The sequence below is a fragment of the Morone saxatilis genome, unplaced genomic scaffold (genome assembly GCF_004916995.1).
Source record: "Morone saxatilis isolate NCDOM2014 unplaced genomic scaffold, NCSU_SB_2.0 Contig21, whole genome shotgun sequence".
NCBI lineage: Eukaryota > Metazoa > Chordata > Actinopteri > Moronidae > Morone > Morone saxatilis.
The window spans coordinates 16,295,329-16,307,697 of NW_023339774.1; the positions used below are offsets into that span (position 1 = coordinate 16,295,329).

The 12,369-nt window shown below is 39.6% G+C and overlaps 1 protein-coding gene across 1 annotated transcript in view; it reads left to right on the forward strand.

Moving 5' to 3' along the window:
- Positions 1 to 7,757: 7,757 nt before the first annotated feature.
- zgc:73226 (uncharacterized protein LOC402792 homolog) overlaps positions 7,758 to 12,369 on the forward strand; it is a 7,554-nt gene continuing 2,942 nt past the window's right edge. The window contains exons 1-3 of the mRNA XM_035668091.1: positions 7,758 to 7,979; positions 11,526 to 11,676; positions 11,927 to 12,011. Of these exons, the coding sequence (XP_035523984.1) occupies positions 7,937 to 7,979; positions 11,526 to 11,676; positions 11,927 to 12,011 (279 nt within the window). The 5' untranslated portion in view covers positions 7,758 to 7,936. The remainder of the gene's footprint in view (positions 7,980 to 11,525; positions 11,677 to 11,926; positions 12,012 to 12,369) is intronic.

Consider the following 12,369-nt stretch of genomic DNA (forward strand, 5'->3'; position numbering starts at 1 on the left):
CCCTCTGTGTTGTCTCTTCCTCCCACAAATGCTTGCTCCTCTTCTCTGCTATTCCTTCACGTCTCTTCAGCCCATTCTTCCATCCCTCTGGCGTTCGTGTTTGCTTTTATTCCCACCTCTCTGTCACTGCTGCTTGGTGAGCTTCACACCGTTTCCTCTTCTCTGTGTAGAGTCCATCTGCCCCTCTCTTGTCTCCCTTTCCTCTCCTCCTCCCCTCTTTCTCCTTTCCTCTCTGTTTGTGTCTTCTTCTATCTCACCCTCCTCTTCTTCCGTGGATTCCTGCCTTTCACGTGGGAACCTTTTTATCCGTCCCTCAGAGCTCTGAGCTCCGCTGTGCCTACCTAGCTGTCTGAGCGTTTGTGCTGTGAGTGGAAGTGAATGGACAGGAGGGGGAGCAAGAAGACAAGAGTGAGCAAACAGGCAGTTATCCTCTCAGATGCTCCTCTTAGTTCTCCCTGTCTTGTTTCTTTCTCCCCCTTTCTCTCTGTCTCTCCATCATGACCCCCTCTCCGTGTCGCCATGCAAGCCCCTGTATCCTTGTAAGCAAAGGGAGGGAGGGAGGGAGGGGGGAGGAGTGTGGGATGGAGAGTAGGAGGCAGAGGGAGGTGGAGCTAGTGAGTCGGTCTAATTAAAAAGCAGAGTATGTACAGCTGCAGAGGGCAAAGAGGGAGACAGCGAGAGGAGGAGAGGGGAGGAGAGAGGGTAGCAAAGTGATCCAGGGGGCGGAACCAAGGGACAGGGAGGGAAGAAGCAGTCAGTAGGGGGTGGAAATGAGGGGCACGGGGTGGTTTAGGGGGGTAGTGGTGGAGAGCCGCTAGTAGTGTGAGGTGGGGAAAGGGAAAGAAGCTGACAGGACACCATGGTCAGCTGGAGAGGAATGCATGCAGAAAGGTCATGCATAGAGAGAGGGAGGAAGAAAAAGGAAGAGAAACAGGGAGAGGGAGATAGGAACAGACAGGTAGAATTATTCTACAGATATCTCCCATATGAGCGGGGGCAGAGCCCGGGAACCGTGACCAGCAGGATAATAGAGACACATGGACAATGGCCCTCTGAAGCAGAGGCAGATCCACAGTCGTCGAAGGTTAAACCGCTCCAGTGTTTTCAGGCTTCTTTAAATTAACATGCGTAAGTGTTTGCAGTTGTGCATGCAAATAAAAAGGCAAAACACCAATCTGTATTAAATTAATCACTTATTCTTGCACAGGTTGTCATCTGTCTGTAGTTCTGAGCATGGGAAACATGTTGTTTTTGTCCAGGCTTAATGCCTAGAACAAATTGATTACTTTTGTTTCCTTTTCACATTGTTTTACGTCGACCCCATCATCACTGCACTGGCTGTTGTCACCTGAGGCTGGTTAGTAGAAACCACTCTATACAGCAGAGATAGAGAGATAAAGTCTACACCTAAATGCCTTAAGGGCTGAGACATCTCATCTCATTTTATCAGCTCTGATCACTTATCTTGTCCTATCTCCTCTCTCTATCAGACTTACATTAACATCCCAGTAAATCTTCTTTTTACATCTCTCAGATGTTCTACTTTTACACTTTCAGACCCCATTTCTAGGAATCGTCATTTGAATGGATTTGAAATACAGTTTCATGGAAAAAGGGACAATTACTCCCACAGAATTTACACTAATAGGAGCTGAATGGACAGACCATCCGCTGCAATGTTGATACATAATGGGATATAATAGGATATACCTATGGAATATACATATGAATTTAGAGTCAAGCCTTTTAGCTATTAAAATAACTCATATAATACATCAACAACATTGCATATATTTTCCATACACATATATTTTACATTTGTCAATGTATCTTTTGTATATTCTACCCACAATCCTTAAACACAGTGGCGGTAACTATCCAGCCGCACACAGTGATTAGTATAAATCAGTAGGGTTTTATGGGACCTTTAACAAGTTTCTTGTTATAACAACATACCACCTTATCATGTTTATTTAGACATATGCTAATTTTGTAAAGACAGATAATCTAATATGTTGTTATAACAAGAAAGTTTCTTGTTAAAATGTAATAATTTATGTTTAAAATGTGTCATAATAACCTGAAAAATATCTTGTTCTAACGAGAAAAGGAAAAATTAGACTGATGCTAAATGCTAGACACAGTTAACATCTATAGCTGGTGAACATAGTGGAACATTTAGCAGATAAAGAGCCATACATTTCCCTCTAAAGAGAGTAAATATTGGACATTCATCAGGTGGCCAGAAACACAACTCCAAATGAACAACAATGCTGCACTGATGTGCAAGGTCTGACTACAACACTGATATTGTTGAAGTCAGACCTTGTTGCCCCCAATAGGCTTAAAGAAATAAGTTATTGCCATCTAGAGATGTGGTTGCAAAAGTAAAACAACATACGTTGAAAATTGTTTATATAAAACCTGATTGATTTCAGTTCCATAAGCTTGTTCCAAAAATATGGTGATATCTGGGGATTGGTTGCTAAGTAAAACATGCAGCCCCCATAAATCTATGAGATGGATTAATATAAAAACAAATATCGATTGTGCAAACTTATCCAAATAACTCTGGAACAACAGGCCCCAGGATGTGCAGCTGCATTGAAGCAGAGTGACGCATTGGTCGACAGGGTGTTCAGGGTCATGTGCTGCACTGAGAGCTTTGCTGTGAGAGTTGAAAGATGAGTGATACTAGAATCCGTGCATATTTGGAGCAGCATGGTGAAGCAGCAGATGGAGCAGTGGAGGATAATGAAAGGAGGACAGACTCTATGTGGTTTCCAAACAGGCGGTGTCTATCGGCTACAGAGAGGACCTTGAGTTTACAGACGACAAAGAGTTTCTGCTGGCAGTGTTTATACATGGTGTTTAGTTTATTGTCCATTATATTTTGACGATTTTTGAAGCCCTCCACCATCTCAACTGTCCCACTGGTGATTATAGTGGAGCTGTGTGAAGGTCAAGGCATTTTAGGAGAGCTAAAAAGCAGTTTGTTTTTTTATAGTTTTCAGGCACAGACAGTAGCTGTCTGCACACTGCTTTCTGAGATGAAACAGAAATGATAATAATAATAGGCTATAATAGACTTTCGTTGTTGTTGCATTTTCTAGAAAAACTTAAAAATACAAAAAAGGGCCACACTAATGGCTTTATTCAGTTTAAGAAACCATGTATTTACTCATATCATAAATTGCATTTACTGCATGTCATCTTTGACCAGCAAAAAACAACAACATGTATCTTTAAATTTGAGGATTTGAAATTTTTGACATCACGATGGGGTCTAATCGCTAAAGAACTCTTCACATTTCTCATCTTCATTGTGCACATATCAATTAAATATATTTGTTCATTCAAAAATGATGTCTCTCCTGATTGAAAAGGATTAAGTGTTCCTTTACGGGTTGAGAAAATGTTCCTACTTCTTAAGCTAAATAAACCACAATGGATTATCTGAAAAGGTATTGTCACAAAAAGCTGGTGTTTCTGAGATTTTTATTTTTTTTGTCGAGATATGTTGATAGCACTGTCAATATCACAGTAATATAATTTCATTGGTGTCAGTGTACTTGAATAATTGAAAATACTGACATGAACATGTTTCTTTTGTCCATGCTAGTGGCTCCATGGAAAGCATTGTCAGCCTGTCGCTTGGTCAGTCAGTCAGTCAATCCGCCACTAGGATCCAGACTGATTATCTCAACAGCTATAAAAAATTGCAAATTTGTACATTAATGGTCCTCCTCCGACTCTTCCTCTAGCAGCACAATGAGGTTGATATTTGAGGTTTTGAGTGAAATACCTATTGGATAAATTGTCATGATTTCTGTTAGGTCTACAGATATTCATGTTCATCTCAGGATGAATTACAACAATAAAAACTTTGTGTGATCCTCTGACTTTTTATTTAGTGCCATGATCAGGTCAAAAATGTTGTCAAAAGCAAAAGCTAACATGCTAAACTAAGATGGCAACCATGGTGGTAACCTATACCTAAACTACTAACTAAATTAAAGTAAGCTAACTGAATTATACATGTAACCTATAGTAAGGGATTCCAAACTTTTCCTAGGAAGGCCGGCCAATAAGCCTTAGGTCATATGCGGGGGCCCCTCTTTTACCTTAAAACTTATTGACAATAATTGTGGCAAAAGTAAAATAAATAAATAAATAAACAAAACAACTGAATATATTTCCTTACGTTTATCAATGCAATAATAACTACAATTGTATTTTAAATCTTGAATCATTCCATTAGATTCAATAATTTGTCCAAAAACTGTCCAGTTAGCACTAAGTAGCTAACAAGAGGCCCCTGGCACTGGCCTATAGCGTCATCATGTTAGCATACTTGTGAGAATGTTAGCATGTTGGTGTTAGCTTTTAGCTCAGAGTGCTGCTGTGCTTATAAATATAGTCTCACACATTCTCTTAGCATGGCTGTCAACTCTTTGTCTTGTTATTCTACTAATACACATCCCAGTAAAGTGTGTATAGGACACATTGTAGCTGTTGCTTTAAGCCTCCCTCTCTCTTTCTTTGGCTTTGTTTTGTCCACATGAATCAGTTACAATACTCTTGGGGGGAGCCCAGGAAATGTAATTATTATTTATCAAAATAATCAAAAAGCTCCCTGCATATAGCTAGTCAGATATTGTTTTCACAATGCCCACAGAGCCACCAAAAGAACACCACTAGTTTCCCTGGCACCCATTAATCAGCCTCTGTGTCAAACTGGCTACAAAAAGGTGAATTTTAAGCAGATCCTTTAATGTAAACTCAGATCAAGTCATCAATCATAGCCTAATACAAGGCTGTAGTTTAGGGGACGTGCCTAATGGCAAGATCTAACTGTGGCCATTACCTGAAAAGATTTTATTATTTTGCTATCTCAGTTTTGAGCATGATGGATGAACGTGTTGGGCAGTCATTTGCCGGACCTGAGCAGTCTACAGCTGGCATCTCCCTCTTTGATCTGAGCCGGGCCCAGGACATTGTCAAAGATCTTAAGTTCCTTTGATGGATGAGGGAACTTTTCCTGCTTTGTTTCTAGGCCGATTAATGACTTTCTGTGTCTGTCCTCTTGTCTAGAAACAAGGCTGGAGGTCAAAAGAGAAATGCTGCTTGGCAACATAATAAATGGGTGAGAAGATAGACTGTGAAAGTAGAGCGGTTTCTGGCTGCGGCTATGTATCAGAAGGTATTAACAATACATTGCGTCATTCTTAATGCTTGGTCTTCTTGCCTACCTCAAATAAGTCTTGGAAGGTGATTTGCAGAAAAGTTTAGAGGATCTAAAGCTGCCGTAGTTCAATCAGCATGGATCTGTATAACATAAGTTTTTATTTTGATGCTGGGAGATAAAATTGCCTCAGGACAGGAGTGCTTTTTGGTAGCTCTCTCCACCAGGTGGTGATGTTGTTCTTAAAGTATCAGGCAAGGTTATATTACAATACACTTTCCAAATGATTCAGGAATCATCTGAAATCTGTTTCCCTTAAACGTCTCATTTGACCTTCCTTGTTTTTGTGTTCCATAAATTGTTAACTATTAGAAAGGAAAGTGGTTAAAACATTATGATGATGAGCACTGTTTTGAGGGTATACTGTGTGCATCCTCCTGCGTTATGTCTCTGTTTGCTCTTGGCTACATGAATGAAATCCAGCACTGAGTCTGTGCACTGCTGATGTCACTGATGCCAAGCGTCTTAAAGGAATGTCACAGAAATAGATGAATCATTGGCCACAGGGCGCATTCGATACAGATAGAAACAGAAAAATCAGAAACACATTCTTGATCTAATTCATTAAAAAAAAAAAAAAAGTTTAAATATAGCACGGAGGTCTCACATGTTCTCCAGGTATATGGTGCTGATAAAGTGATGATGTAGCAACCATGAACATCCTGATCTGCTTTGGTCCATTTCATTTGATGTTTTAAAGGCACACATCAAAGGCTCTCCAGCCAGCTTGCCAAAGATTAAAAAGGGGAGTGCTTATTTCAAAATATTTTCTAGATTTTGCCAATAACCTTGAATTAATTTCATTACAGGAAGCATACTGTTTCTAATATATAACAGATGAAATAATCTAGCTATTTAGAATTATACTGCAACTGTTTGGGTTTTTTTATATTTTTTGCTTATAAACACAAAAAGTTGAAAACAGCCAACAAACAAATGTCTCACGTTTCTAGAGTTAGTTCACTGCACTTCCATAATTAAGGCTAAAGGAATAAATATTCAGAGTGCACTCTGACTGGACTTTGTTGATCATCATGAAGCTCTGGTAGCTCTGAATAACTGGAGGTACTTTCCACCTGACAGAAAACAGTACACAGGTCTTTATTTTCAATATTATTTTCATGCACATACAGCATCTGCATTTGTTTTTAAAACATAGAATCACCTCGGGAAGAGTAGTTATGACGACATGTTGACATGTTTGTTTTTAAACAGTAACTATGTTCTTTTATCATATGAACATATGTGTAATTTTGCTCTCCAGATTTCCACTAAATTTGGTGTCAACGTGGTTTGCCCTTGAACAATTTGGTTCATAACAAACATAAAAAAAACTGGTTTCTTGTGAAGTTTTGCTCACTGTATGTCTGTACGATACTTATACACTTACGGTTAAACCAGATGTGCAAAACTGATAAATTAGTTAATCAAGATTTTTTTTTTTTTAAAACAATTATTTATGTGATTTTTGTTCAGAGAAACAATAAAATGTGATCATAAAACAGAATTACCATTTCAGTGTTTGTTTGTACATATGATCAGAATCTATGCAATATCAAGTTGCACGACAAACATGCAGTGATTAGATAATGTGTGGGATATATGTTCAGGGCTGTGGTTGTTATTGAGGACACTGAGGTCATGTCCAGTATTCTGTTCTAAGAGTTGCTTCATCAAATGAGTGGAGCTGGTTACACGATTGTGTTTGTTCCACCAGCAGGACACTTAATTATTATTATCACCATACAATCATACAACGTATAGTACAATTTGTCCTCTACATTTAACCCATTCTAAGAACTAGGAGCAGTGGGAAGCCACCGTGCAGCACCTGGGGATCAACTCCAGGCCTATAGCCGGGAAACAGACCTAGGACCTTCTTGCTGTGAGGCAACAGTGCTAACAACAGAGCCACCATACTTATCTTATCAGTTCATTTTTATCAGGTCTAACCATCTCTAATGGACCACTAACTTTTAAAATGTATAACTCCAGACTTGACTACTTAGAAAGTTGATGGATTGTCAAGATTTGTACCAAATAGAAAGGATTAACCACTTTCCAGAAGGATTGTTTCTAAACCTGGAAACCAAAATAACTTATTAGCTACTTCTTATGAACTGTTCAAATGACCTAACTTCATCTTTTTAATTTTGTAATAGCTCCCAATATATGATGTAACATCATCAACAGTGAGCTGAGAGGACATTTTGGTGCGCATGTAGCTTTTTACCTGTCAAATCTGCATCCTGAGAATATAGTATCAGTCAACATTTTATGGATATATATGTATCATCCACAGGAGCTCCCTTCGGTCCCACCACACATGAACTGATGGTTAAGGGACCGTTTTTAGGGCGCACACCCGCTGTTGCCTCATGCACCTTGTTGTCGGAGGCTGATTACCTGCTGAGCTTGTTTTGTTTACCTCTTCGCTCCTGACACGTGGGGAGAAAGGGAGGGGGAGGGAGGAGGGGAGAGGGGAGGAGGGAGGAAGAGGAGGGGAGGGGATGGGAGGCGGATTAGCGCAGCGTCGGTGCCCAGTGTCCCTCTTTAGACTACAACAAACACGGGACTGACTGAGAGAAAAGCGTACAGGGAAGAACCCCATTTGCACCTGCTTGTCCTCCTCGGTCAGTGTCAGCATCTCTCCGAGCTTCTCTCTCCATCCAGCACCCCCGGCGTTCAACCATGTCTGTGTCCGGCTCGCAGACACCAGAGGACGGACTCTACGGTGAGTGATGGTGGCACATGGTCTAGGCCTTTGTTGTTGTTGTTTTGTTTTTTTCCCTGTTATGTCATGACATTTATTTATTTGCCTTTACAGCCATGGCGTAGCTGGTTTTCTGCTCACATGCAGCTATTAAAGAGCTTAGTGTCAAAGCTGTTTTGTGTGTGCACACATTGATTTCATTTCACAATGCAAATAGCAACAATGGGTACACAATGTAAGCTGTGACCCCCCCATCCATCCATTAGTCAGTGTGTTTGCAGGTCTGATGTGCAGATATGAAACAGCAGCTGCAGACATATATTAACAGCATGTCAGAGGGAGATCAGGTGTGAGAGGATGCCACAAGAAGGCACTGCCAGTTTTATAGTTGGCATTGTTGTTGCCACTAACACTGTCATTGTGTAAACGGATTCCCTGACTCACCTGTTTGTATCTCTGTAAGCCAATTAAGCTGTAAAGATTTCCTGACGCTTATAGCTCCACTGTGCTTGTGTGCACATTGCTTGGCACACAGGATGCTGGGAAAAACATGTGGAGCAATGTTATGGTGAGCAGGACACCAAGGGACTGTACAAAAATGATGGAGTGGTGAAGCTTATTCTTGACCAAGACAGGGTTATCAATTATAACCTGACCGATAACAGGATTTAAATCAATAGTGATGCCGATATTTGGCAGTTTAAACATTAAGAGCCTGATTAGCAAAACATAACAAGTGTGCGTAGTGTTTACCAAGAATTCTACATGAAAAGTTATCAGTCAAGTTTCTGAGCTAAACAAGTTTTAAACAAATTTACACAAATTTGGCAAAAGAAAAAATGCTAATTAGTCCTGTTGTGCTTATTAGGAGTTTGGCGCATCTAGATAAACAGTTGGTGGCGTTAATTTTCCAGTTGGGTGCCTTTGAAGAAAACATAACAGAGGAACATAACAGTCTTCTTATCGTCTCTTCAACGGAAGCTTCAGCAACATTTACTTCATATTTAACGTTTCACACCTTTTTTCTTTCCACTTTGTCTATCTTTTTGTCTATGTTTATAGCTATATGCTAACTTTTACAATTCAACCAAACATTAAAAATGTATGTATTTATGTTTGGTTGGTCAGTTTTTCCACTTAAATTCAAAATAAAACTCTATGAACCCATTAATCAGGATTTACTCTTTACCAAACAACATGTGAAGCATTGACCCTTGGGGTTTACCCAGCTTTTCTTTGGGGGAACGCAGTAGTTTCTCAAAGGAACATGAAAGTATTTGTATTCTTATCCCTCATTTCCCTTTATTTTCACATATGTATTGTTTTTCTCCCCCATGTCTCCCCAAGGGGATTCTTAAGGGTTTCTTTATGCGCAAATTGAAGTGCATTAAAATAGATGGATGAAATTCATATCTTCATTTTTTTTTTCATATAACAAAAAGCACCTTTGGGATCCATTAAGATTTTGATGTAACTACTTTATGTCACTAAATCTCACAATAAAAAGGCCAAATAAAATATAAATCTAATGCAAGAAGAAACTAAAGACCACTCCACCTTTCCCAAAACAATAAGATTACCCTCCCTACAGTCCCTAAAAACTGGAAGCAGACCTTCACATCCCGGCAAATCAAAAATGAGTTTGTTGTGCTGCAGTTCATTGAGTCTTTTAGCATCCAGCTCTTGTCCACATTACATAAAGCTGCTCTGGCAGTGGCACAGATGAATTTGTACTGGATTGCACCATAGAAACTGATTTAGTGCCGTAGAATGGCGACAGATAGATAAGTCAGAAAACAAGGCAGTTGTTATGTCATAACTCCCCGCTGTAGAAAAATAACTAGGGCAATGGCACAGTTTCCCAGCTCTGTCCTCCCTCCCTCCCTCCCTTCCTCCAGCTCTGTGCCCACTCATGTCTCTACCCTCTCTGCTGCTGTTTGTGTGATTACACCGTGTCATAAACCCGGGTAAAGTGAAGATTAGTGAGATCACATGAGAGGGAAGGATACTTTGGTAGGCAGATGAGGTGTTGATATTTTGGAAATGCTGCCTATGTCACAGAGGGATACAGACAGCATGACAAGAGAGAAACAAGGGGAGGAAGGGAGAGGGTGAATGGCTAATCTCTAACAGAAATAAGATCTTACGTAAACAAGCATGCTGTCAGCCTGAGTTAGCCCTGCCCTACTGTTTGGCTGTGGGTGTGTGCATCCCATACACAACAGTGTGCATGTGTAAATCTCTTCCTGCTCATGTACCCAGTGAACCTGTGCATCCATTCATTCATATCTCAGTTTGTATGTGTATGAGTCCAGAATTCATTGATGGAGAGAAACAGACTCTGGCTTTCATTGTTTGTAGGTTTTTGTACATATGTTTAACACAGTACAGTCTAGCTGGAAGTCCATCCTGCATTTACTGTCTCTCAGGTCATCTAATGTCAGGACATCTGTGGTGCTGCTTACAAGTCACCATATGTCAGTGCATAACAACACACACCAGTCCACTCTCCGTCTACAATTTGATATATAGAAAAGATTGCCAACCCAATGTGAAAAGCTGAATATCGGTGGATTGTGGAAAAAAAAGACATTTGATGACATCACTTTGATCTTTGGGCAACAATGATCAACATTTTTCACCATTTTCTGACATTTTAGGGATAAAATAACTAATCAGTCAATCAAGAGACTGATTAAAGGACCAGGGTGTATGATTTAGTAGCATCTAGCCGTGAAATTGCAGATTGCAATCCACTGAACATCACTTATTCCATTGCTGCCAATCGATCCTCCTAAATGTTACACACTGGACCTTTAATCAATGATGAAAATAATGATTAGTTGCAGTCCTACTGTCCACTGAAATAAAGTAAAGTAAGGTTGCCTGCATCCATCACTCTGAGGCTCAGATTAATGGGTTAGATGGCTAAAATAAAAAAAACAATACAAATAAGTTGCCACCAATAATTTGGAATATATAAAGTAAACATTTTAAGACTCATTTGAATTGCATATAATGCAGAAACCGAACTCGCACACAAAGCAGGAGTGTGTGTGTGTGTGTGTGTGTGTGTGTGTGGAGAAATGGAGAATAGACTGAAAATATACATTGAGAAAATTCACCAATGTGTCCTTTTTTTTATTCTTTATAGTTAATTGTGTGTTTGACTTACACCACAAGTCTTAACACATACGAAACAAAAACTTTATAACTGATTTTGTTCTTGTCAGAATCATTAATACAGACAACAGAATTTTGTAAACAAATAACATTTGATCACATCTGCATGAAACAAACAGATTTTTATTTCATGAATCCCTGGAACTAATATCTTAGTATAATTTGATACCCAGTGCCAGATCTACTCTCAACAGAGCATGCATTGATAGAAAATTACAAAAAAGTGCTCTATAGACTTAACACAATGTAAACACTATAGATTTGTTTACTTTCCTCACCAGGACTCCCTTCTGGCTCATTACAGGAACATATGTGCATGAAGCCCTACTGTTTTCTGCCTGAGCATCATTACAAATCCTGCTGCTTGTATTGTTTCCTCATCAGGCTCCTGGGTTGAGCTGGAGGAGCTGATCGCAGCCGTGAGCCGTAGGGAGAGTCTGACAGGGCCGGAGGACAGCATCTCCTCCGCCCTGCAGGGGGAGCTGGAGAGGATCCTTCTGGAGGCACAGCTCGAGTGTGAGAGGAGTAGAGACAGGTAATGGTGCAGTCTGTATGTGCAGATTTTTTTTGATTTGTTTTGTTTGGGGTTTTGGGAGGTTGAACTGCACAGCGAGGTGTAAAATAATTTGCACAGTAATGAGTTTCAATCTTTGTTCTGTGCTTGTTTTTCACAATATGTGTTTATTTTAGCTGTATTTGTTTGCTTAAACGGAATTATTAAATTGCAGTCTGTCCGTATATTGATGCAAAAACCCACATTGTAAATGTCTGTTTGTTTTCCGCAGTTCTCCACAGGTGGGCAGTCCACAGCAGTCTACTGGTTCCCCAAGACCCACTAGTGAGCAGGACAGTGACTGTGTCACCATACAGGTATTCATTTTCAGATATTTAATTTTGTTGTAAAAAAGACCATACTGGTGGTTTAAGCCCATTAACACATACAGTACTCTTTCATTACATTTTATTTACGGAGAACATTTTTATACTGATTTACTACCTTCCAGCCACTCATTTCCATTTATTTCATTAAACTTGCATAAACATGCAACTTGCTTGACAAAAGTTATTTCATAGAACACTTATTTAACATTTATAACATTTATATAGTTAGGCATTTATTTGTCAGAATCTTAAAAATTCATTGGTGGTACATGACCTGCATCCAGTCCAACTTAAACAAGTTGTTTGAACTGTCTTTGAACAGTTGCTTCTTGCTAAATACTATGTT